Here is a 27,123-nt window from a genome sequence, read left to right as displayed (position 1 = left end):
GATGCGCTTCCCTTGATGGGGCAACAACACCACCTCTGCTGTTGTGTACTGAAAACATTGCGGAAAACGCGTTGGGAGTGAACGAACAATCATCCGCACTCACACTCGTACCTAGGGGCGATTTAGAATGTTCAATCAACCTTGCCATGCTTGTTTTTGGAATGTGGGAGAAAACCGGAGTACCCGGAGGAAAGCCACGCAGGCACGGGGTGAAGGAAGGCCGGAGATGGAATCGAACCGACGACCTCGGCACTGTGAGGCCATCGTGCTCACCAGTTGTGCACCGTGCCGCCCCTGATAAGATATTGCAGACTAAAATGTTTTTTATCTCCATATTATAATTTTTATTATTTAACAAACTAGCTCATTCAAATAAACAATAACATGATTTTTTTTCTGAGTAATATGAACATTTTTTTTTTCAACAAGCTCAAACGCTAGATTATCTATAAAGAAACACGAATGCAGTGTCATTTCCAGTAACGTCCAATTCGAGCTTATACGAGAATTGACACGCAAAAATTCCAGCCTCTGTACTTTTTCTTCCAGATCGGCGACAACATCCCTTAACATTCAACATTCCTGACGGAATAACAATTTCCTGACTTTTTTGTCTTTATGGAATCATTCACTGCCACGTTCAAGTGCGATCTAAAGATTGTCGCATTTTAAATTTCATATTCAAGTAGCTGGCCCGGAAATGTTAACTCTTATCTCGCAACAATCTCGATTGTGTGTCAAGATGTTTACCTGCCATGTGTATCTAAATCGAATCAGCTGCTCACCGGAGCATTGTCGTGTTTCGCAGCCCGCGAGCACCAATGCGAGACCCCCAAAGGCTGCTCGCGGGTGTCAAATGCCACCATTGATGGATGGATGGCGTTTTATGAATTCATCGCATGCATGCTGTAGGGCAAACATTGATAATGCATGTTTGCGTGTCTGTGTGCACGTGTTATGCGTTACCATGGAAATGCATGCGATGTCATTTGCATGCATTCACACACACACGCTCGTCATAATTTGTTATTTATTAAAAAAAAAAAAAAAAAAAAAAAAAAAAAGCTTCATCCTTTAATCTTTCTTGCTCTCGTTCTCAGAATGCCGTGCTCTCCTAAACTCTTGGTGCTGAATCCAAATACATTTCTTGCTTCTGTGTGCAGGGCTGTTTTTTTTTTTTTTCTTCTTCCTCCCAATAATGCCCTCTGCAAATTAGCATATGTATATGTGCAGATTGTATGAGAAGTGCTCTCACACTTAAAGCAGTTAGACGGGTGGGTGAAGGGGGATGTTGTAAGGCCAGTGTGTATATAGTTTATGTCTGTCTGTGTTGATGGGGGGGGGGTTGTGTTGGCACTTTGAGAACAGCTCCCCCCCGCCCAGCCCTCTCATCATACCCCCAGCCCCTCCCAGACAAAGCCGGACCACCACTCCCAGATGGTAGTCTGCTCTCTTCGGCCATGTGTCTGGTGGTGTGTACGTGTGGGTGTGTTTATGGACAGGGCCAGCTACAAAGACGGCGAGAAATTTGCAAGCGAGGCTGCGGCGGAAAAGTGAAATACTGATGCAGAGTGCACACGTGAAGAGTTGAAGACTTGTCTGTACTTACCGATTGGTTTTGCGTATCGTGAGTAAAAGTGGTTCGCTATGTTGTCTGCGTCTTGTTCCCGATGCATTAGAATACAGAATGCAAGACAGAGGGACAAAGAGAGAGGGGAGGGCGGCGACGGAGAGAGAGCTGGACGAACGGATTGACAGACGAGAAAGGGAGGGGAAGGGTACGAGAGCAATGGCGGATAGAGTTTGGTAGTTAGCTCGATAGTGGGCGATTCTTTGTTTTAGTGCTGACGACCTAAAGATGTCAACGTCAAAAAGTGGGCGTCGTCTGGAATTTGCCTGCTGCACTTTCCGGCAAAAATGAGGTTACTATAGCGGAGAAAGTGTGAATGTGAGAACAGCTTATTGTGCTTATATGTTGATATTCTGGGCAATGGCTTTTTTTTTTTTTTTTTTTAAACAATGTATACAGTAATCGAATCAATAGGAAACGGTAAGGACCTGCCGAATTTTTCCGGACTATAAGGCGCACCTGCATATAAGCTGCAGCAACGCGCTCTTTAAAATAAATAAATAAACAAATAAATACATTTCAAAAAATTGTATACAAGCCACACCAGCCTATAAGCCGCGGTTTTCTGTGTTGAAAAAAAAATTAATTGTTTACTGCACGTACAGAACAATTTTGTAAAAAAAAAAAAAAAAATCTTAAAACAGTGCCTTTTAACACGGAAACAACTTTGTTAATTAAAACAGAACAGACCCAAGCGAAAAAAAAAAAATCGAGATTTATTTAACGTTTTTTCTTAATTATAGAGCGCCCCCTACTGGTGAAAGAAAAATTCACAGAGAAGCCGCACTGTTGTATTAGCTGCATGGTTAAAAATCGAAGAAAAAAAATAGCGGCTTATTGTCCGAAAAATACGGTAGTAAGGATACAAAACGTCTTAAAGTCTCTCCGTTGAAGCAGGCCCGCAGCTCCGCTAAGAAGGAGCTATCTATTGGACCGACTCCAGCTTCTCTGACCTTGATGTTTGTTTTCCTTGTATCCACAGACATAAACATGGCTCACGCATTCAGACACAGCAAGCGAGGAAGTTATCCTCTCCCTGGTCTAATTTCTCGCTCTTTGATAAAAACTGCGTAGCTCTTCGGGATTTTGAAACGGGTGTGCGTAAATAAAAATTCCCTGCGAAGTTTATGAGTATTTTTTTCCCCGCAGCTGACTTGCTTCCCCTTCCCCTCTTCCATACCTGTTCTACTGGTTCTTTTGTCTTTCATAAAGCCAAGCCGGCCTCCTTTTTCTTCACCATTTTGTTATCAGGAATGAAACCAGACTCTCTTATGACATCACTTGACCTCCGAGTTCAAAGTGCCATGATAACAATTCTTTCGTTCTACCTTTATTGAGGCGAGCCCTTCTCTGCCAATAAGCAGTCTGGCAGCAAGTGTTCTTCATGCTGGACATGCCCTGTTCTCCCCAGGCTCTGGTACTGCTCCGGTCTGCCAAGTCGCACGGCCAGATTGCTTGTAATAAGCCTGCCATTTCTCTCTCATCATCTGTCAGCACTTTGGATTCAACTGCACGGTCCAAAGAAGGCGACCGTTGTCTAATTAAAAAGGTTAATTTGCCACTGCCTTGTCCCCCCCAACCCCCTTCCTCACCAACAGTTTGCAGTGTCTTCATTTAGCACTCATTTGAAACCCTGGATTTGTATCATATTTACTATATTTTTCGGTCACACTTTTTACATACTTTGGCTTGTTCTGGGACATTTCTCGTACGATTTGTATATGTTACGATTAGAGCTCGGACCGGCATCCAAAATCTTCATTCCCTAATCGGGTACCGGTTGGATTGGAAAGTTCCGCTTCTAACTACGGAAAAAGGTTTTCTTTTAGTGAAAAATGGTTGACTTTCACTGGAATCCTGCGTCACGTTGTAGCCAAAGGTAAAATCCTGGTTGGTTATTTCTGTGTTTTTGGTGCTGCAAATAGTAAATGGAAGTAAACTAACGACATACGTTACACATTAGTTGCCAGGGCTAGTTCTTTTCCTTTTTCTGCTTTTTTCTTCTTCTACTATTTCTCCTTAGTCCACTTCTTATGTTTCTTCTTGTCTGTCTGAATACAATTCAGAATCAGAAACTTGGTTATTAGCATATACCGTATTTTCCGGACTATAAGCTGCTACTTTTTTCCTCGATTTTGAACCATGGGGCTAATACAACGGTGCGGCTTTTCTGTGGATTTTTTTTCACCACAAGGGGTGCTCTATAGTTCAGGAAATATGCTAAATAAATCTTGATTTTTTTTTTTCTCTTGGCACTAACAACAAAATTTTTTCAACATAAAAACGTATAGTCTGGTGCGGCTCGTATGTCTTTTTTTAAGGGTTGTGCGGCTTATATGCGAGTGCGCCTTATAGACCGGAAATTTTTGGTGTGTTACTGCCACCGTCTTTACCATGCGGCATCCGCTACACCAAAGTTTGATTATTTCAGCACCACAAAGCGCAATAACCGACCTTTTGGCCACAATGCGACATGGGATTCTAGTCAAGTATGATTAGCCACTTTAAACTAAAAAAAGAAAAAAATGTGGGAATTGTTGCAAGTCTGAATGCTACTTGGTATTGTTTTTTTGTAAAATACATTTCCTCTTAAAATGCAATTAATTTTTTTTTCTTCATAATTCATTTTTTGCCTGGTGTGACGCATACGGAAAAATACAGGAATTCTGTGGCAAACTAGAACGGCAGCACTTACCAAAGCACGTAAATTAACTCATTTAATCCCAGAAATTCTCACTCGAGGAAATCCCTGCATTCCAGCGTTTTTCTGGATTTTGACTAATTTTTGCGAGACCAACAGAATATTGTGTTCTCATGTTATGAAAACACGGAAAAAATCAAAAAAAGACAAAGACGTATAAATATGTCTTTGGAAGGTGGGGACTACGTTTTTGACAACGTTTATGTAATATGAACTTTGCAATATGCAATGGTGCAAATAAAGCCATGCTAATCAATGATCTGAGATGTATAAAATATAATATTGAATTATAAATGGAGAGAACGAGTGGTGTGCAAATGACACTTGCCCCAGATGAATTTAAATACTTTCACAGTTTGGTATTTGTGAGCTGTGGTGTGGCGGCTATCAAAGCATCATTGTCTGTATCTCTGTCATTTCTGAATGCGATGGACTCTTCTCGTCTTCTCTTATCCACACTTACACCATCCTATTATCTGAGAGGTCAATGGAAAGGGGCCCCGTGAATTTCTTGCTCAACTTCCTCTTTCATTGAGCTGCTGCAGTGGCATCACAAGGCAAAAATATCCCCGACTCCTTCTTTGGCCCTCCAACACACACACACACACACATGCACACACGCGTTTTATCAGAATCAAATGTATGTGGGCTCTTTGTGAACCTAAAGCCCAGGCAGGAAGCTTCCCCTAATCGCTGCCTGTGCTGCTGCCTTCCGTCTGTTACCACCGCTGACATAACTCCCACTCTGTGTCAAGGCTCGCAGAGCCAGCAAAATGGTATTCATATTTACTCAAAAGTATTTCAGCCTCTACTAGGAAGCTATTGAGAGGGCAGTTATTTGTGAAGGAGAATCCAGAGCTCTATTTTCGTTTCAACACTTGTTAATTGTTGTTAATGTTTTCCAGTAGCTTTGTTAGCTGATTAAAAAAAAAAAGAAAAAAAGTGAACATCTGTTGCAAAATTGAAAATCTTTTTGGGCTTTCCCCTTAATTTGAATGTCAAATCACTTGAATCGTAAAAACTGACTTGTGAAAAAGGGGAACTCTTATGGTGTACAATTTGGTTCTCATCCAAATTACGATTTTTAAAAAAATTTTTTTTTGGCCTTGGCATATGTTTGCTCTCTTTTGACTGCCATTCTAATTACAATTCGTACACTACTATTTAACCACTGCTCAGTTTAGGTATGGCCATCATAATTAATTCTATGTAAAATATGCAAAAAGTGAATTGATTGTTGATGAAAGACATTTTGAATGCAGTTTTGATTGTGATCCAAAACATGAAGTTGAGCTACAAAAGCCATGGCACAACTTCTCTGGTCAACATTTTTGTGTTCGATATGATATCGGAATTGATTAACGATTATATTCAATAAACAATTAATCGTATTGATCTTGGAAAATCCAGGCACAAGCCCAACTGGTCCAGTTGAATTGAATCTCGTTAAATTGGCATAAAAGAGCTAAAGAGAAGACAAATTAAATTGGTGTGAGGTCCGTATTTTACTTGCCATCCATTCTCTACATTGTCTCCATTATACGAAAAAATAGTGAAAATTCACTTCAGACATTTAATGTTTTCCCATTAATAAATCAACAGTAGCAGATGCGTCATCATCTGGCGTTGTCCACAACGGCATACTAAATGAAACCGGGGGTCAGTCTTGGTTGTTTTGGTGATTAACATAATCTAATGACTTGGAAAGATGAACAGGAGGTGAAGATAAAAGGGGGGGGGAGAGAAAAGGAGGGAAGAAGTGAGACGTTGTCTATTAAGGTCTCGCCTGTGGACAGGGTGAAAGGGCCAGTTTCCCATGCACGAGCAGCGCAGACAAGTCCTCTCTGGTTACACAAAATGTCTGCCTGTATGGCCACGCCGAGGGATATGAGCGTCATTTTTTTTTTTTTTTGCCTTGGTTATCTGAGAGCATTGTGCTTTTAGGCACCCTTGTTTGAGTGGCTGGCAGACACTTGAGTTTCTGCAGCAGATTAAAGGACATTTTAGCAGCTTTTTCTTGGGGCCAGGCCGTAAAAGCGCACAAAGGGAGCAGCTGCCACTAATGTAATCTACAATAGACTGCCGCAATGTAAAGCTGGCCAGTACTCTTTTGTTTTGCTTTTTTATTTTAATGCTATTCTTGACACCCTCTAACACTCATTTGTCTGCAAATTTGAATTTCTTTCCAAAGATGTGCGCTGAAAAGGTGGCGACAACGGGCGACAGTAATAAAGGCCATATGCCCGAAGGGCAAATGTGTATTTTTGATGTTTTTCCACAAATATCGCCGCAGTGGTGTCAAAGGTCCAAAGGATAACGGTGTGGTCAGCTTTGAAATGTGTCCAGACACTTTCGGACATATCTGTTGGCCTGCACAGTCTCAGCTGGATATGTATAGAAAGGAGCATATACGATCTTCCTCATGTGACCTTGCCCTACTCGGAACATTCCTCGGAATGCAACTCAAGCTGTACATATTTGGTGACCCTTGTGCCAGTCAGGGGTTGTCAGCTTCTGTCAAAATGACGGAGTGGATCTCTAGAACCTGAGTTCACGTTGGAAGACCTTAGCTGTCAAATCTGTCATAGGAGAACGGTGAGGGAGGGAGTAAATAGAGATGTATGAAAATGACCGATATCGATCTCAATTTTTTTAAAACTAGTTTTTATTTGAAAAGCAATAAAAAAATGACTTTTTGTTGTTTTTGAAATGCAAAGTAAGGACTGCAGTGGCAGCAAGTACGGGTACCATTCCATTCAACTGTTGAACGGGTTTTATTTAAAAAAAAACAAAAAACATTTCCCACAGAAAACAAATATATTTTGAATATTTTTTTCCCAGAGTCATTATAAGACATTTAACTCATTCACTATCAGCCGAGTAAAAAAAAAAAAAGGATCTTTGACGTCTTTAGCTGTCAATGGCAGTCAATGAGTTAATTTGTGTAACAACGTATCCCACTGAAAAGAAATATATTTTTTTACAGAGTCATTATAAAACATTTAACTCATTCATTACCAATTGAGTAAAAAATTCCATTTTTTGACGGATTTAGCCGTCAATGGCAGTCTATGAGTTCATGTGTAGGTCGCATTTGAAGTAACATTGTTATTCATCAAGAGTAAACTGATGTTAACCAGTCTAAATATTTAAGCTAGCAAAACTCTTTATGCATTCTCTTCATTTCCATGACGGGTAATAACCACAAAATGATGCACGTCACACAAATCTAAGCCTGAAATCAGCCACATTGTTTACTTCAATGACAACAACAATTTTAATTTTCACTCTGTCCTTCTTGTCAAATAATTGCGATCATCTCCAACAAGCATGGCACTGAAACACTCGCTAACTACGAACAAAAGTACGGGGACTTTTCTGCTAAGAATTGCAAGTCCACTTCGTTCACAGGAACTTTCAGTGTAAGTTTGGCTTCTCTTTTTCCTTCCATCATTGTCCTGTCAGAGCTAAACTTTAAAAAAAAAAAAAAAAAAAGTCTAAAGAGGAAAAACACACACATGCACACGGAGTTAATCCTTTTCTGCTGGCTGAAATCAGGTTGACTGTGCTTTTTTTTCTCAGCTTCTTTATCGAAGATAAGAAAATGTGCGGCACAGACAACTCAATGCAGGTTTAGCGAGGTGCACTGACGGCTCGTGCGATACGCTAAGAGTTGAAATTTAAAAACAATTTCAAAAAAAAAAATGCTGGTCCACTTCTCCACATTGTGTTTTATTCCGGCCATTTCCGTTTTAAAGCAACACTGCCCCGTTGGTGTTTTCCATTTGCCAGCAAAAATATTATAATTGGTTGCAGTTTCAAGCACACAAGACTTTACATTGAGAACCAGACATTTCCGACTGTAAATTAAGTTTTATAGCACATCAGAGAAGCAACGGCATAAACATCTGGCCCATAAATCTCAGGTGCTGTTGAAGCAGAGTGTAGCCTGAGACACTCGCTTCAAAAAAACATCCCCTGATTAGCCATTCATCCAAATTTGAACACAGACTTATTCATTAAAAAATCCAGCTCGTTAGCCGCTAGCCCGCTAACGACCGCCTCCATTTCACCAGTCTTGAAACTCCACTAAAGCTGCTGCATTATTCAAACCCCCTTCGTGCAAATACGTCCAGTATATGTCACACTCACCCATCGGCTGCACTTATTGTGTACATATCTGTGACGTGTCACTGCCTGTTGAGGAATGTCCGAGTTCAGTGACGCTCTCGGCACAGAAACGATGGATTCTACTTGGCCAAGCCAAGCCGAGCCAGAGAGGCCGGCTCGCGAGCCAATCCATCTGCACATGCGTGTGTCCTCACTTGCAGCTGGCTGTGAATAAATCCTTCTGTCACTAGAAGCGCACAGGCTTTCTGCGCAGATCCTATTCATTAACTCTTTCCGAAGGGACAAAGAATTCTCGCCGACGTGTACAGTACAAACGACGGGAAAAGGAATATATTGCTTATCCGTCTCCGATTGTGACCAATCGGCAGGGGATGTTTCTACCTGTCGCACTTTGTATTCTTCCGTTATTCCTCCCTCAATTGCGCTTCCATGTTGCCGCACATATGCACGCATGCATCATACATACTCCCACGCCAACGCCACATGTTTGCTTAAACCTGTTGACCCAATCGAAATAGCACTTACCCCCCCTTGATACCAGCTAACACACACACACACACACACACACACATGCGTCGCCACTCCCTTCTTTTGCTCCTACCCCCCCGGGGGTAGGTTGCTATACCTCCTTATAAACATAGAGATCTATAGGAGGCCAAGACCAAGACAGGTTCTTGGCATGAATGTAAAGGTAGTATTCCAGTCTGCTTTGAGATCTTAAAGCGAATAGCCTTGTTAAAAAGCTGATTTATGCTCTACAGCTGGGTACAAAGGAACTTACAGGTTGGGTATCTAATTAATATCATGCTCGCTACCGCTTTAGACCCTTGCATGTTCCCTGACATATCTCGAGGGAGGATAAGCGGAAGCGTCCACTTGCTGGATTTTTTAACACGGTGTCCATGATGTGGATGAACATCGAGTGGAACTAAACAGGCTCAGGTAGTCTCGTCATTCGGCGGCACGTGCAAGCTCTTTTTAAAAGCGCCCCGCCAGTGAGGTGATTACTCTCGCGACGTATAGGCGCTGTCGTCGAGCGTACTACACGCTGCTCATGCATTGCCGTGGCGGCTAATCATGCCACGTGTCTTCAATTAGAGGGGGAAGGAATCTGGCGCGGTGAGCTTGGAAGATGAAGAATTGTGTGGAGCGTGGCCTGCCGTTGCCCAACATATGGTCCATCCGTCTTTTGGATGGTTATTGATGGTAAACATTGCGTGTAGGTCATCACTGGCTGACGCAAGAAGAATATTGCATCCCACGCCGAATCATGCCAATGCAGATTATTCGATTAAGATTTCATGGGAGGGGGGGGGGGGGGTGTTTGTCATCAAGAATATTAAATTGAGTGAATTACTTTTCGAGCTAATCTATGAACTAGACAAATTAACCTTTAGGTATGTGACCGGCCGCCGTCTCGTTCTGCCACATCACTTCCTGTCTTCAACAGAATATCTTTAAGGAGCTGAACAGGAGGCATTTTTGCAATTTTAATCAGGATTTGAAATGTAACTGGGTTAGGAAGTGGCACAACAATGCTTTCTCGCCAATTAATTAGTAATGGGGGGGGGGACTGGTTGAGTGGTGAATGGATGCTAGTTGGTGAGGACATTTCGGTCTCTGTTAAACGGCATTTCGGATGCATCTTATAACCGTGTAATATATATGTAATATGTAATAATCTAGATATACCTCGCCATGGGAATTCACTCGCCGGCTACGTCTGACCCCGAGTTGCCGTTCGATCGTAAGAGTCAGGCCTTGTCGTTAACGCAGTCACACACAGCAGATGGGACGCGTGTTAAAGCCTCAGTCTCCACAGCTCTGGGCCACGGGACACGGCAACACACTAGTCCTCTTGTTTTAAACTTCCATGTCCTACCACAATGCCTTTAGGCGGTTTTGCATAATGCGCTGCTATGATTGGCCCAAGCTCACATGCCCTGGTCGTCTCAGCCTGCGGTGGTGAGGACCGGGTGAAAAATAACCACATGTTAAAACAGCTCTTGTTGACTTGGATCTCAATGATCGGGCATGGATGCCGTGTAGAACTTGCGGGTCAAAGTCGACTTTTCAGGAAGAGATATATGCCGTTCATTTTCGTGTTGACGATGAATTGCTTAATTTTCGCTTGATTTAGAGGAAACTTCTTGTCGTCATATTTGTATTATATATTATTACGGGCAACTAGAATAGGTCAACATTTATTTTGAGAGCCATTAAAAGTTATCTAACAATTCGCATGAGGAATTTCACTCCATTCACTCGTGCCCCCGACTAACAAAAGACACAAGTCATTGCTTGTCCGTTTCGTTTTTTATTTTTTGAGGTCGAAACAAGGGCTTGAGGGCAACGGCATACTTTAATAAAAGAGGGCAAATGCTTGCTTCAAGCATTTTTTTTTTGACACCTCATTTTGAAGTTTACAGTTAAATGGAAAATAAAACAAAAAACAATTACTTGTTGTGTTTTTAAAACAACCACGTAACTTTGGCTCGGGAAAGTCCGCGAGCTTCGTGTAAACACATGATGGAATACCATTGATGTTACAGTGATAGATGAATATCAAATATCGACCAAATATTTGAACGGAAACAAAATAATGTGTTTCGTATTTTCTGGATTATTAGGCACACCCGCATATAAGTCGCAGCAACCAATTTCGAAAAAAAAAAAAAAAACGTTTATGCACGTACAGAACAATTTTGTACTGTGAATGCACATAAAGGTACATAAACAAATTATTAAAACTGCCTTTTAACACGGCAACAACTTTTCGAATTAAAACAGAACTGACCCAAGAGAAAGAAAAAAAAAAATCGAGATTTATTTCGCGTATTTTATGAACTATAGAGCGCCCCTAGTGGTGAAAGAAAAATCCTTCTTCACTCTCCTTTAATTTATATAACTTGTTTTTTTCTCTCATCTTACTTGGTCAGTCACCCATCCCATCCCGAACAACGGTCCAGTTGTTTCATAAAGTCGCGGCAAAAGTCAATTCTTCTTTCGATATTCATCTTGCGCTTTCTTTTCCCTCCTTTTGCGATGCATCGCAATTCAATTTTGACACCAGCTGTAGTTCTGCGCAAACACGTTAGTCATTCATAATTAAAACCTGAAACATGCTGCTAAGTCTGATTTGCTAAAGATGGTAACAGCAGAGTGAATTTCACCATTTCGAAGAAAGGACTTATAATCAGATAATGTAAAAATGTGAATTTCATTCCAAGACTCATCAGAGGTGATTTCCAATTTGCTGTTCCGCCTCCACGAAAAGATGTGCAGATTACCCATAACCGTGCTCGCAATAATTTTTTTTTCCATTTCATTTGACTTTGCCGTACACTTTCCGGTTACAACTTTGGATTCACGCGTTAAAGGTGTATCAAACATGTTCCCTTTCCAAAGATCAGAATATGAATTGCTGTCGGAGAAATATTCATTTAACAATGTCTGTCAATGTGATTGCAGGTTGCAGTGGTGTAAAAATACACCGCATTATACAGAATCTGGTGAAATATTTTGCGTTCCCTTTGATTGGCAAGCTTTAATGTCATTGTTGTAAAAAAATTCAGAATGTCCACGATGAAAGAACTGGACCCGAATAGCCTTTTTTTTTTTTTTTTTGCAACAAGATGCAACATGTTCGCTTGAGTTCGTCATTGTCTCTTAGGATGAGTTTGCTTTTATTACTCTGTCTATCTTCCCACATGTCAGTGAAGACAGAAGAGAGCTAAAGCCGGGAGGTCAGATACTGAGCCCTCGATGCTCCGGTGAAGCTGAATCGCGTACCGGCAAATCGTATGCAGGCTCATAACGTGCTCCACTCATACGATCGCCAGAGACGAAACAGTTTTGACAGTGTCGAATGCCCTGCCCCGGGGGCCTTATCATCCTCTGCTGCTTGCTTTCCTCCCTCTTCAGTTTCCACTCCCCTGATGCTATCTGTCCAGAGATTTATGCAGAAATGTGCAGCTCGCCGACCTCCTGGTCCCCCTCCATCCTTTCTGCGGGGACGCCAGCCTGTCATAAGCTGAGCGCTGCAGAGATAGTGAATCTCGCGCTGTTGTCTTAGGGTGGGACTATCTTTGCCCGTGCTCTCCGAACCTGGATCTTACATGTCAGAAACAAAAGCAGCATTCTTAAAAAATAAAAAAATAATTAAAAAAAATTATATATATATATATATATATATATATATATATATATATATATATAAATAAATTATTAAAATATTTATATATATATAAATGTAAATGTATTCAAATATATCTATATATAGATATTTAAATATATATTTTTTAATAATATATATATATATATATACATATATATATAAATTACAAAAATATTTTTATATATATATATATATATATACAAATATAAATTATTAAAATATATATATATATATATATATATATATTACTAAAATATTTATATATATATATATATATCATATTTTATTATGATATATATACATATATATATATCATATTTTATTATGAGATTTTAATTTAATATTTTTTTATAATAATAAATATAATAATATTCGTCCTTATTCGTTCCTTCATTTAATATGCAGTATTTCAAATAGATCTTTAGCTGCCGAACACTTCACATATCCCCTCTGATGTTGCTCGACGCTCCCTGCCCATCTGGGATGTTACCCGAGTCCAAAAATACTCCTGCTTGATTAAGTCTACTATGTACCTGGGTATGTGTGCTTAAACTGACAATCGGCAGTTTCTTTGAATCCTTTCTTTTATTTAATGCCGACTCCACTGAGGGTTGGCTCATCTGACAGCGGTTTGATCCTGCAAAGCGCATCCCGACTCAATAAATAATCTCTGCAGATGCTCGCATAAGTGACGGTCCATTTAATTAGACTAGTTAAGATTGGAGGCCCAGAGGCCTTTTTTTTTTTTCAATGTACCATTAGAGCAACGATGAGAAACAACAACGTCCAGCCTCCCACTGTTGTTGGTAAGCAGAGAACAAATAATGAGACACGGCTGGCCCGGATTATTACAAGGTCGATCGGACCGAGTGGCAGCCGAACGCGATGCTTCCCATCTGAGCTCAGTTTGAATGGATGGAGGCTTGGATGGAGGGGTTTAGTGATAACTGGCTGAATGTGTGGTTGGATGGTCAGTTCAAACGGGATTCAATGGCCCAAAAAAGATTAAACAGTGAGATGACACAGGGAAACGGTCACTGTGGCGCTCGCTTTAAAGCTATCGTGGCAAGTGTGTTTCCATCCCTTATCACTCGGCGTCCACCCACCTGGCCACCGCATACCCAAGGGAACATTTTTGAGATCAGTGATTTTTTTTCCAGCATTTTCAATTGATCACTCTGATTGGCTGTTAGCGAGCAAGTCAGTGTCGTCGACTGAGACAAATTATCTAGCAAATTGTTGCTTTTTACTTAAGATTTGTTTCGGCTTGATTATGAGTTTGATGGGGCCACCCCACTGAAAAAAATTCTCTCGAGCTTCTGATATATTTGTTCCCAGACCCTCTCCGACCAACATGCATGTTTATCTGAAGATCCGTTTGGCCCCGCTTGTTCGTCCGTGCCAGCGCAAATTTTCTTTTTCATTTCCTCCTCGTTACCGTCTTAGGTCTCTCTCTTTCCAGTGCGTGTGTGTGGCGTATGTCGTGGTTAGTGGTCGGCTTCTCTCAAATGTCTAGTGTGTGTGACTCTCTGCTACTGCAGGCCACTTCAGACTCGTAAAAGGTTTGGATTTAGGCCTGGTCGGCTGGCTGGCTTTCTGTTTAGTAAACAGCATTCCCTGTATCCGGCTTTGTCTTAGAAACAAGTGTTGGTCAAACAAACCTTTTGTCTGCGGCCATTGGCTCAGCACGCCGCAACGAGTTTGGCCTGTGACAAAGACGTGAGTGTGTGAGCAAGCGTGTGTGGAGTTGTGGGACAGAGAAATACAAGCACGGTTTGTTGGAGGTAAAAGATAAGTAATAGGTCACTCTGCAGATCTGTTAGTGGTTTTCTTACTCAAATGAATGTGAATCACTCGTAGATTTTTTATTTCTCTCATTCAAGAATGAATCTAGTCCTATTTGTCAACATCCTTCCGCGACTTTAGGCCTCTATCTCACTGATCGACAAAGGCGAGTGTTTGCGCACGGCCTGAATGTTTTTTTTTTCCGTCAGGGTTCAATCAAGGTTGCAAAGACGTATTTTCGGGTCCAAAAGACGCGGCGTACGTATTTCTGTATAACACATACAATTGGCGCGCCGCTCTATGAAGCTAACTCACGCATGCTAGCTCATGCATGCTAGCTCGCGCATGCTACTAGCTAAAAATAACACAAAAAGATTACTGTAATAGATTCTGGGAGCCAATCAGCCTCAGCCAATCAGATGGCTGTTTAGGGAGACGTGAGTGGTGTGCTTTGGGTAGTGTTTTTTTTTATTCAGGGAATAATTGGGACTTTAAAGTGCACCTTATGGTGGTGAAAATACGGTACTCTCGCCAGACATTCGCAAACAATTTATGGTCACAAACTATTTTGTTTTTTTTTGTCACCATCAAATTTTCCTTTGTGATTTAATGAACCCTGACGAAGAAACAACATTTGCTACGTTCGCTAATGCTAGCAAGTCTTCGCAGCTCAGTGAGATGTTTGTGAAGGTCAATGAAAGAAATTCATTCAATAAGAGTTTTAATAGCATCCTCCTCTCCTCGTCTTCATCAACGTACCTCGTCCCAGTTCACCCTTCACCTCTGTCCAATCCCTGCCCGTGAATACACTAATGACATAAACAGACTAGTAATCACATTAACGAACGTTACGGCTGAGGTGCTCTTAAGAGGCACAGTATTGACAGCCCTCAGTCTTCCCGAGGCACAAATTCCCAACACCTATAAACACTTTTGAATATTGGCAAAGACCCGCTATTAGCATAATCACTTTAGAGGTGTGTGAGTGCTCCCAAGCTCAGGCCACTGATAACTTTTCGAAATGGCGATGACATGTGATGTCCCCGTTCCCCGTCGTCTCCTCGGCTGGTGCCATCCTCTTCTTCCTTGTCCATTTGGAAGACCTGCATGGTAATCCTGTTAGCTCCTTCCTCCATTAGCTAAATGACCAATCTCATTGAGAGCTACGTGGCCTTACCAGGACAAGCAGACCTCAACTGTAGGTGGTGAAGGACAAAACAAAAACTGGAGGTCAAACCAAGGCACTAAACTTTTTTGGTACTTGGCTCGCAAGTTACACGGCTGGATGGATTGAAAGAGAAAGCGAGATTTGTGGATATATTTTGTTTGCTGACGCCATGGGATATTATGTGTTGTTTAGATTTTTGAGCACGTTTACAGGACAATATTTGATTTGTCTTCCACAGAAGATAGTCCCCAAATTAAGGAACACAGGTGTCAAACCTTGATGTAATCTGTGCAGATAAAATGCATATATTAGACTGGAATTGGAGATTGGCTCACCGGCAATGGAATGTATCAAATATAAAAAATTTTTAACTCCCGATGCATTTCAAAGGGCATCAATTATATGTGAATTTTTGGATTTCACAAGCTGTACTGGTCCCTTTTCCAATAGTCTGGGTTAACTGTAAATATATTGTTCCAAAAATATTTTTGCATTTAATTAATGAAATGCTTGTTGTTTGTTTCATATTATCAGTAGTTTACATGTTTTTATTATGATTTTTCTTTTTTGTTATTGCAAACATTGGCCATTTTGGCCACTTATTTTGGCCGAGGTTTAAAGGGCCATAATCGTCTTCCCTCAATACTGTTCTTTTTTTTTTTATTGATCTTTGTATTTTAGCTTTATTTGTTAGACCGTTTCTAGAAGAGTGCTTTGACTGTGACATAGACGGTGACACCTGAGTGGCTTTAAAAATCCTGTCTGTGGGATGGCCCACTCGCACAAAAAAAAACAAAAAAAATCCTGTCCAGTCCTGTCCTGGTGAAAACAACTCCCACCCCCATTCTTCTTTCCCACTCCCGTTTTATTTTATACCGGATAATCTGGCTCCCTGCACCTACGAACGTTTTCTCCTGTCCCGTTGATTCCCGTATTTCCGAAAAAATGTCATCCTCTGTTCTCAGGTGCAATTATTTCCTTGCCTCATCCTTCGTTGAACATTTTCAAATGCATTCTAGTTCTGAAAATGATCAGGAGGACCACATTTCATTCTTTGTGTTGCAATGTCACAAAATGACTTTGACGGGTTTGTTCATTTTCCTCGTCTTTCTTCGACTTTTGCGACTCTGCTTTCTGTCCCGTTCCTTCTTCATTCCGTCTCCTCTTTCTTCCCCATCGTTCTCTTTTCACTTTTAATTTAGTCTTCTCTGCCATTACTCCCCGAAAGACCCCTTTCTCAGCCCTCGCCATGAAATGGTAGCTACAGGGTTTATCAGTGCGGTTTCTCCTTTCGGCTGATCCTATTTCAAAGGGACTAAGAGATCCAGCATTAGGCCAAGCTCTTCTACTCTCGGGTCCTAACTCACCGCATACTGGAAGCGGAGAGCCAGACGGGCAGAATGAGTACTTCTTTATTCCATTAGAGGACAGATGTGTTTAGAAGATCATTCTTGCTTCACACATCTCGCTGGTATAAAAAGCCCTTCGAGGCCATCAAACGGCATGTCAGAATAATGTTTCTCCTTTTAAAAAAAATAAATAAAATGTCCTTCCGTCTTTTTGAGGACAGCTATTAAGGGGGGGGGGAGTGGGCTTATTAAGATATCCACTGCCATGCAGCTGGGCCTGCTTTTTTTTTTTTTTTTTTTGCATGCCCATCAGTGTGTCCACTACATTGCTAGAATAACAATTATTTTGTTGCTGGTGGCACGAACACTGACTAATTCCGGGGATGTACTCGTGATTGCACAAGACATGCTGCTTTTGTCACGTCGGAAAATGAATTGACTGGCGACATGGAAATGCTGTGTTGTGTCCTTCACAAACGTGTCATTAGGAATGTCCCCTTCACGCCACACTTGTCTCCTTCCTCTGATCCGCCTTCCTTGCTTTCGGTCTTGACTTCCAAGATCCTGCAGTGCTTTTCCTTTTTTCTCCGTCGATTGCAAAGAGTCTCCGAGGAGCACACACCCCTCATTCCAGCCCACCGCCTGCGATATGTCTTTTCTCGTTTACAATGATAGAAAAAAAATGATCGGTTTTCCTCCTCATGCATATATATACACCATCTGTTCACACACAAGGTGAGGAAATATATATACGGGCTGATAATCAAATCAAAGTGAACGGTAGCTATAAACGTAGCCAAAGTCAATGTTATAAGCAAATTTTATTTTTGCTTGTGAGAGGGGGAGGGAAAAAAAAACACGTATGGACAAATGGGTGTTTATGATGGAAAAAAAAAAATTCCATAGTGGGTCAAAGCCCCTTGCAGGTGGCAACAATTAACTGTAATTTTTTTCAGATTGTAATGATCCATAATTTACTCGTGTACCCCCTCCCAACTCCTTTCACTCAGAAGAAAAAAAGGTTTTGCATGGAGGTTTGATTGGGTGCACATTTTATGCCATGTTCTCGTCTTGAAGTGAGATTCTTCGGAGGGGGGGTGGGGGGAGGGGGGGGGCACGACGGTTATGGACACATGGAATAGAAAGGAAGCACACAACATTATTGCTCATCCACAACATATTTTCTTTTCTCTCAGCGGCAGTCTCTTCTTACTGTCCCATCTTCACCTCTTTGTCTCGCTGCCGCAGCGGGTTTTTAATACATGCAAGCCCGTCCACCATCTTAGGGATCACGCTCTCGGGCAAGCTTTACGTCTTCCTCGCACTTCTTCTTGGCCACCAGTGGATAACAATCTTTTTTTTCATTTTTTTTTATGCAAATCATGTCAGAAATGAGCCCCCCCCCCCTCGTGAAAAACAAAAAAGGAAATAAATATGGGGAAGCTGAGAGATGAAAGACGGTGCACATTTGCAAGTGGCGGATGCTTTTTATTTAGCATATCTCTCACTTCTGCTTTCCCCACCTTCTCCTATTCTATTCACCTGAGAGGATTTAAATAAATCCGTACAGCGTCAGATATAAAAGCAATGCATGAAATGCATTTTGAAAAGTGCATCCCTAGTCACAATTTTCCATTTTTGCTTATAGGGAGGATCTGTGCTTTTTCAAATGCTGCCATATTTTAATAAAAGGTGACCTTGTATTTATATTCACAGTAAATATGCAACATTAAAAACATTGTGCGCTCCAGCTCGGTTACTCGGTAAACAAAGCCATAGAGGTGGGCGAGTGTGTTTCGCAAGATTGGGAACGCATTGTCAGGCTAAGCGCAGGTCTGTGTATACGGACTCATTGCAGAAAAATATCCCGTGTCTATTTTCTGCTTTAAAATGATCCAATGATTGTTTTTATTTTAAATTTTTTTGATTGTATGGTACGGTATTACACACATTGTCGTTTGCCTTTCAGAAATTTTATGTTAATATATGTTCAGAGAATAACATTGATTTCTGTCCGCCAAAGGTATATTTGGTCTTATCGATAAAATATTTTAATTATTTAAAATTTGTAATAAAAAAATTAATCATAAAATTTTAAGAGCTCATTCCCAGACTTTTATGTCAAGCTGAACTATAACAATATTAAATGTGCTACTAACTACAAATCATGGAAAGCATTATATATCAATTTCAACCAATTAATTATTTTTGTCTTGATGTTTAGTGTGTTGATGTGCTTCGCTGGCTTTGAGGAACTGAAAATGTTGTTTGATAAGATAAATGGATGAATTTGCGGATGTCAATTGTTTGAACCAAAATTAATAATGAACTATAATTAAATTATTTGGAATGACTTTGGTGAGGCAGCATGGGTTCAATTCCCAAATGCGGGTGTGAATGGTTGTCTGTCTCAAAACGTGAAAGCTCTTGATGCAATCTTTTTTTTTTATCCATTTAAAATGTAATGCATTTAAAATGCCACTTTTTCAATAACATTTGATTGATTGTTTCTGTTTTGCGACAGATAAAGACGAGCCCAGCAGTTACACCTGCACCACATGCAAGCAGCCCTTCACCAGCGCCTGGTTCCTTCTCCAGCATGCTCAGAACACCCACGGCTTCCGCATCTATCTGGAGAGCGAACCAGGCAGTCCGCTCACCCCTCGTGTAGCTGCAGCCCCTGGAATGGGGGGTGACTGTGCCTCATCCCAGCCTCCTCTTCACGCTGTGCACCTGGCTGAAGGTAGTCCTTACAGCCTGCTGCGAATGCCGGGGTCCGGGTCCGGACGAGATTCAGTATCTACTCCTCGAGAGGGTCGTTATCCCCGGACCCCGCCCCTGTTCAGCCCGCCCCCGCGTCATCACCTCAGTCCCGATGACTTGGCCCTGGCCACACACCATCCTAGCGCCTTTGACCGGGTGATGAGGCTCAATTCGATACCCCTTGAACCACCCCCAAACATGGACTTCTCCAGACGGCTCCGTGAACTCGCTGGAAACGCCACAGGAGCCTCACCGCCGCTCTCCCCTAATCGACCCAACCCTATGCAACGGATTCTTCAACCATTCCAGCCTGGCTCAAAGCCTCCATTCTCTGCAACACCGCCGCTTTCCACCTCTCAGTCACCTTCAGGCTCGAGGTCTACCCCCAATGCCACATCCAACGCAGCTCAACCGAGCACGCCGTTAAAGGCAAAGTCTTGCGAGTTCTGCGGGAAGACTTTCAAGTTCCAGAGTAACCTTATCGTCCACAGACGTAGCCACACGGGGGAAAAGCCATTCAAGTGTCATCTGTGTAACCACGCATGCACCCAGGCGAGTAAGCTAAAACGACACATGAAGACACACTGTCAGAACAAGTCTTTGGTGCTTAATCCCAAGTCAGAAGATGGACTTTCCACGGCCAGTTCTCCCGAGCCGGGTACCAGTGAGCTGATGGGCAGTGCCACGGATGCTCTCAAATCGGTGGTGGCCAAGTTCAAGAGTGAGAAGAATGGTCTGATGGCCGAAAACGGAGAAGAGGAGGAAGAGGATGAAGAGGAGGAGGAGGAGGAAGAGGAGGAGGAAGAGGAAGAAGAGGAGGAGGAAGAGGAGGAGGAGGAAGAGGGTGAGGAGGAGGAGATGGAAGGCAAGCCTGCGGTTGGAGATCTGGAAGAGGAGAGGAACGACTATCGCTTTAGTCTGAGGTTAGAAGGGGCTCGCCACCACCAAAATAGTGTGGCCCTGCACCCTCGGCGGCGGAGCTCCTCGCAGGAGCCCGCTGATGACGATTCAGCAATGGAGTCCGACCGGGCGGATGATGTGACCACGACGACAATTAATGGTCTGGGGCCTTTATCCACGGACGGTCTATCCAGGAAGTTGATAGGCGGACGCATTAGCCCCGGCTCCCTGAGTCCTCCGTCTAAACGGATCAAGGTGGAAAAGGATGTCGACCCCCCAACCCCCACGATCGCAAACTCCGAAAACGTCTACTCCCAGTGGCTGGCCGGCTACGCTGCCTCACGACAACTCAAGGACCCCTTCATCAACTTCACCGGTGGAGATTCCAGACAATCGCCCTTCGCCTCCTCATCGGAGCACTCGTCGGAGAACGGCAGCTTGCGCTTCTCCACCCCGCCCGGCGAGCTCGACGGCGAACGGGCCGCTTCGGGACGCAGCGGCACCGGCAGCGGGGCCAGCACGCCCCACGGCGGCAGCGGCAACGGCAGGCCGAGCTCCAAGGACGGCCGGCGCAGCGACACCTGCGAGTTTTGCGGCAAGATTTTCAAGAACTGCAGCAACTTGACCGTGCACCGACGCAGTCACACTGGAGAGCGACCCTACAAGTGTGAGCTTTGCAGCTACGCCTGCGCCCAGAGCTCCAAGCTCACGCGCCACATGAAAACCCACGGACAAATGGGAAAAGACGTTTACAAATGTGAAATCTGCCACATGCCTTTCAGTGTCTACAGTACTCTGGAGAAACACATGAAGAAGTGGCACAGTGACCGTCCTTTAGCGAACAACATCAAGACTGAGTAGGCAAAGAACAGCATGTTGTACACTTTCTCTTTCAAGCTCCTGCGGCTGAAAATGCAACCCTGGCGATGTCGCCGACAGATGAACGGAATGGACTACAGGGTCAGACCACAGTACACGGTACGGCCCTGTTATCGTTCCCAAACCACTGGGGCAATCCTCTGAAACAAAACGTGTTGAGCCTTTCTATTGTGCAATAATTTACACATTTTTTGATATATATATATTTTTTTTTTTGTAACTGGACAGCATGCTCAGTGTGTTCATGGCTACTCTAAAACTCTCAGTGACCGGTGGCTTTGGTTGTACTCGTGTTGCTGTCCACCCTTTTGATTTAGCCGTCGTGTTTGAACCCTCGCTGCAGAAAGTGCGTACTCTTTTTACATATCATGTACAGTTTTGCTCCCGAGCATAGTGGGACGGTGTCATATTAGGATTCAAAGTTCAAGAAAAAGCAGGGTGACATTTAAAACTGATCTTTGTGAATGATTTTCCATGCAAGATAAGACGTAAAATACCTATATGTATATAAATATATAGACATGGATTGGGCTGCCTATGAAAATGCTAGGCACGGGCACCATGACTTATTTCTTTTACAAACAATGAAATTAATACTATGGTGTAAAATGACAACAAAGAGTGCCTTGGATATTTTACCTGCATTAGTTAATCCTCCCTTTTTTTTTTTTTTTTTTTGCTATAAGCTCGGCGTTTCAGATGTAGATGATTACAGGACATTTTGTGCACATGTGGAATAAACAGGTCCTTGCATCAAGCACCTCTACAACCCTGTCGTGTTGTGACTGAGCAGAGCATTAAGAAACCAGCTGAAAAAAAAAACGTTTATTTCTGGTCAATCATTTATCTGCCCGACTGTATATTTTCATTCTTCAGATTGTAATTCTGTTTACTAGCATGCTACATGCTCAAAATGGTTTGTGGAGTTTTTTTTTTTTGGTTTGTTTTCTGGTACATGTGTATCATACTGAGAGGGTACTCTGATGAGTTGTTTTAACCAACGTGAAGCTCTTAATTTTCCAGAGTGTTTGTTTTCTTTGAAAATGAATTTTCGTTCTTTTGTGTGTTTAAGTAAGACATTTTTTTTAAGTGTAATCCGGGCAGTCTGTGTAGCCAGCATTAACTTGAAGACCACAAAGTAGGGTTTATTTTTATTTTATTTTTTTTCATCAGGCAGATTTGGGTTTTGGTGATGGTGGGGATACTTGGTGTCGGTCGGGGTTATGGGAAGGGAATGGGAAATAACCAGATGTCTCTACAATTCAAACGTTCTATGCCCCCTTTATAAACAACTAACATCCAAATTTAAAATACAGTATACACCCTCTTCCACATACGCACACGCAGTATTTTTTTTTTCTTTTCGAATGACTTGTTTTAACTCATTTAAATTGTAGTACTTCCTCTCACCACCCTGACATTTTTTTGAAATGATTATAGCACTTGTCACTCAGCCTACAGTCTGTATCTGTCTCTCTAATCGGAGGTACAGTCGGTTGAGTATAAAATGAGGACCGGACGACATATCCGGGACTATTTACGTGCACTGTTCCGTTTCCCCAGTTTACAGGTGGATGCTCAAGGGAAAAAAAAAAAAAACGTGGCTCTTGTGCTGACCGATGCAGTAACTGTGGTGTCATTGAATACAGAAGAAAAAGTATGACGGAAAAATAAAAAATAAATGAAAGTAAAACTAAATTTATAGAAGAAGAAAAATGAATTAAAAAGATTTGCTTAATATGACCAGTTTGGTTAAATGCAGAAAATGTCATTGAAATGTGCTGCATCATACTAACCTTAAAAATATACCCTTCAGTACAGAAAAACTTAAAAGAACGCTTTTTTAAAATTTTTTTTTTTTTAAACCAACGAAATTGTGTAGCTGATTATTATAATTTTTTTTTTAAAGTACATGTCATCGTCTTTTGGGGAGAGTTTTATTTAAACGGTCATTTTGATTTGTATTGATTCTCTTTCTTGTCTTGTTGACATTCACGACTTGATCACTATGTATTGAATTGTAATGAACATGTCTTGTATCTTTTTTTTTTTTTTTTGCCTTTACTGTACACAATTCTTCAGGTTGAACAAAATATTTTACATCGGGGGAGATATATGATAAATAAATATATAGAGAGAACTTAAACACATAGGAAGATGCACACTCATGTAAGTTCCTAAGTTCAAAATACATTTATGGTTGACTTTTTTTTTTTTTTTTTGTATTTAGAATTGCATTTGAAATTAATGTTCACTTAGTGTAGGCACTTATAGTATTTATGTTGGAGCCTGTATTTTTAATGGTTTTTGCCTGTACTCTTTAAAGGTTTCAATGTACCCATTTTTCTGTAGTGAAAAAAAAAAAAATCCCAACAAGCTGCCTCCGTATATTTTCTTAATTTGGCAGGATAATATAGTGTGAATAATTTGTATGCTTGAAAATAAGATTGTTTTTCAAAACTAAAATGTTGTGGTGTTCTTCAAGGGTGAGAGGTCATATGATGACTTTTTCAGGCAGTCCTGCTGGACTTAACCACAATGAGGTAAAAACAGGTGGTTGTACATATCTCTCTCTTTTTTTTTTTTTCTATGTTTGTCTCCTGCCATTTTATATGCAGTAATACAAGCTATTGTTGGGTTTTATTGTTAGCCAACTTTTTACTGTCCTTAAGCATGTACCACCTGATAACATTCCAGCTGTTGATGAAAAATAAAACGTTTTTTTTTTTCATATGCAATCAGTCCATCCTAAATCTGAAAAGCAAATGTTTTTTTTTTTTTCTTTTGAATATTTTATTATTTTTCCAATTTATTTCCTGTTGTATTTTACTTTGCCGAAACAACCGCAGCGATTGATTTACATCGGGTACATGTCATACCATATGCAAGTGATATTGTCAATATGAGAAAATGATGGTTTGCTTACCTGTCGTTCGAGCAGATCCATGTTTCAGCCTGATCTGGTCCGTGTTCTGTACTCTTTTCTGCTATCACGTGAACTTGAAGTTGACATTGGTTGACATTATTTATTATGACTGTACACCCACATTCACTATATGCTCTGTTCAGAACACAGCAAAATGTGTCAGTTTATTGACCCCCCCCCCACACACACACCTTTGTGATGAATTCTGTTGGCTTGGTTTCTTTGTTTGATGACCAAATGTCACAGATCAACATTTGAGAGTTCCTGGTCAGCATACAAATGTTATTCCGATTTTTCAGTTGTGGTAATGCCACTGTTTTCAGCTGTTGCCTGCATTTTTCTCTTCACTCAGCCATTTTGTCTTGGGAAAAAAAATAAAACGTATGACATACATACTGTATATCATGCTTATGTTTTTCACTTCATACATACACACACACACATCAAGTACCAACAAGTCTACCAAATGCACAATAGAACCTTCACATTCCATGTCAGAGATGCGCCTCAACCTCTGATTTTTTTTAGCGGTAGAAACAATTTTCCTCTAAGAATCAGGTAATAAAAATACATATGTAAAAATACAAAAAATTTATTCACTCTCCATTTTTAAGTAGCGGCAGGTTGTGCGTTTTGTAACCAATTTACGCCACCTCTTAATACCATGACCACATTGCAATTAAAGAAACTGCCAATATTTAAAAAAAATATATATATAATAATCTGGAACAGCTCAGAATCAATATTTATTTAATAACATTTACGCAGCTCACCAAAATAGACAATTTGTGTTTTAGAAAAGTTTCAGTCCGTTGACATGGAGCAACAGAAAAGCATAATATGCCAATGTATCGCTCGTGGGCAGAAATTGTCTTCCGCCGCAAATGATGCTGCAGGAGGAAATTAATTATTTTTGCATGATTTCTTATCATGGAAAAAGTTCACTGAACGAGGGTCCAGTGAAATGCATTTGTTTTCTTATGAAATCTTTGTAAATCCTCGTGAAAACCCAAGTATAGCGTCTGAAGCTTTCATATTCCATCCTGTTTCTTTCCCTATCAGCTCTCATCTTTGTCCTTCCACACCACATTTTCAGGTTGTTATTGTGTCTCACCGTACACCATGTGCCAGTCCATTTTTTTTCCCCCAAGATATTCTGTATTCAACTTCATAAATATCTTCCCATGTCCAAATCCCAATCTTCCCTCCCCGCCCCCTGCCTGCTGAGGCACCGGAGGGCAATGTGACAGAGTAATCACTCTTCTTGTCCTGGCCATGGTGCTGTTTGCCTAGCAGGGCCAGATTAAAGTTCACAGATAGAAAGAGGTTCCTGCTTAGGCCAGGTGTTGACAGTTAAGATAAAGCAGAGTTGTAAGGAAGTGGGGCTGGTCGGGTGGGTGTTGGGAGAAGAATTGTTAGCTTGTGTGTGTTCTCCCGCACCCTCCCCATCTTCCAAGTTCAATGTCAAGAGACCAACAATGGCCATCTTACAAATCCTAAAGCGGCAACAACCCTATAGCAGGCATACCATATTTTCCGGACTATAAATCGCTACTTTTTCTCGTAGATTTTGAACCATGTGGCTAATCCAGGGGTGGGCAAACTTTTGGATTGGCGGGCCACAACGGGTTCTAAAATTTGACAGAGGGGCCGGACCGGGAGCAGATGGATGGAGTGTTTTGGGAACCTCACCTCATCGGAGAATTTTTTTAAAAATTAATTTTAAATGAAAGTGAACTAAAACATTACAACAATATAGATGTATTTGAAAAACCTCGGTATTTAGAAAATAAATGTAACTCATTTACTGCCGTTGACGGCTAAAGACGTCAAAGATCCATTTTCTTTTTTTTAACTCAACTGGTCGTGAATGAGTTAATTTATTTCAAGTGCGGCGGGCCGGATTAAAACATTTAACGGGCCGCAAGTGGCCCCCGGGCCGTAGTTTTCCCACACCCGGTCTAATCCATACATAGACACATTATGATCACAAACTGTTCTTTGAGGAACGGCAATAAACGTCCAACGTTACGCTACATTCTCTTCTTATAGGCGAGGAACATAGTTTGGTGTTGGTTCCTTTACTGATAGTTCCCAAAAAAAAAAAAAAGGTCCCTCCCTCCTTTTGCTCTCTCTTACTTCATCCTTCTGTCCTGACTTGCCCGTGTGTGTTTAAAGCAAGGTAGGCCTCCCAAAGCATAGCTGAGGAAATCCTGTAAAAGAGAAACTCTCTGTGTTGAATCCCCCTCTCTAATCCTCATAATATGACCCTGGTCCTTATTTGCCGCTCTTCTGATTACCTCCATTCTTCTTCCTCTAGTTTTTTGGACTTGGTCTTGCTTTTTTTTTTTTTTTTTTTTGGAGTCCAAGTGAGAAAAGGAAGACTGAAGAGCAGAGATGGAGAGGCAGACTGCAGCTGTGCGGTCCAACAGTGAAGAGGGGGCCTCGTCCGGACTCCTTGGAACAATATAAAAGCACTAATCACCTCGGACAGCTGACACTCAGTGCCACACGCACACACACACACATATGCCCACATGCATGCAAGCACAATACACACACACACACGTCCGAGGATTGTAGGGTGTAAGGAGAGGAGCTCTGCCCGGACAAGACTTGCAGGTCTGGCCCAGCAAGAAAACAAAGTCTGTGTTATGTCTATAGGTAGCAGCGCTTCAGGGCTGAAATGCTTTCACAAAAACACGCACCTACAC

At 41.5% G+C, this 27,123-nt stretch overlaps 1 protein-coding gene across 1 annotated transcript in view; it reads left to right on the top strand.

The window, feature by feature from the left end:
• The window catches only part of LOC148332627 (BCL11 transcription factor A-like), a 36,165-nt gene extending 13,601 nt beyond the window's left edge, over nucleotides 1-22,564 (top strand). Inside the window, exon 3 of the mRNA XM_088303799.1 lies at nucleotides 19,466-22,564. Coding sequence (XP_088159925.1) covers nucleotides 19,466-21,465 — 2,000 coding nt within the window. The 3' untranslated portion in view covers nucleotides 21,466-22,564. The remainder of the gene's footprint in view (nucleotides 1-19,465) is intronic.
• The last annotated feature ends 4,559 nt before the right edge of the window (nucleotides 22,565-27,123 follow it).

This window comes from Idiotropiscis lumnitzeri, chromosome 8, assembly GCF_059441095.1.
Source record: "Idiotropiscis lumnitzeri isolate Australia: NSW breed Sydney's pygmy pipehorse chromosome 8, RoL_Ilum_1.0, whole genome shotgun sequence".
Taxonomy (NCBI): domain Eukaryota; kingdom Metazoa; phylum Chordata; class Actinopteri; order Syngnathiformes; family Syngnathidae; genus Idiotropiscis; species Idiotropiscis lumnitzeri.
The sequence above is the reverse complement of the archived record's forward strand: the minus strand, read 5'-3'. Positions and strand labels throughout refer to the sequence as shown.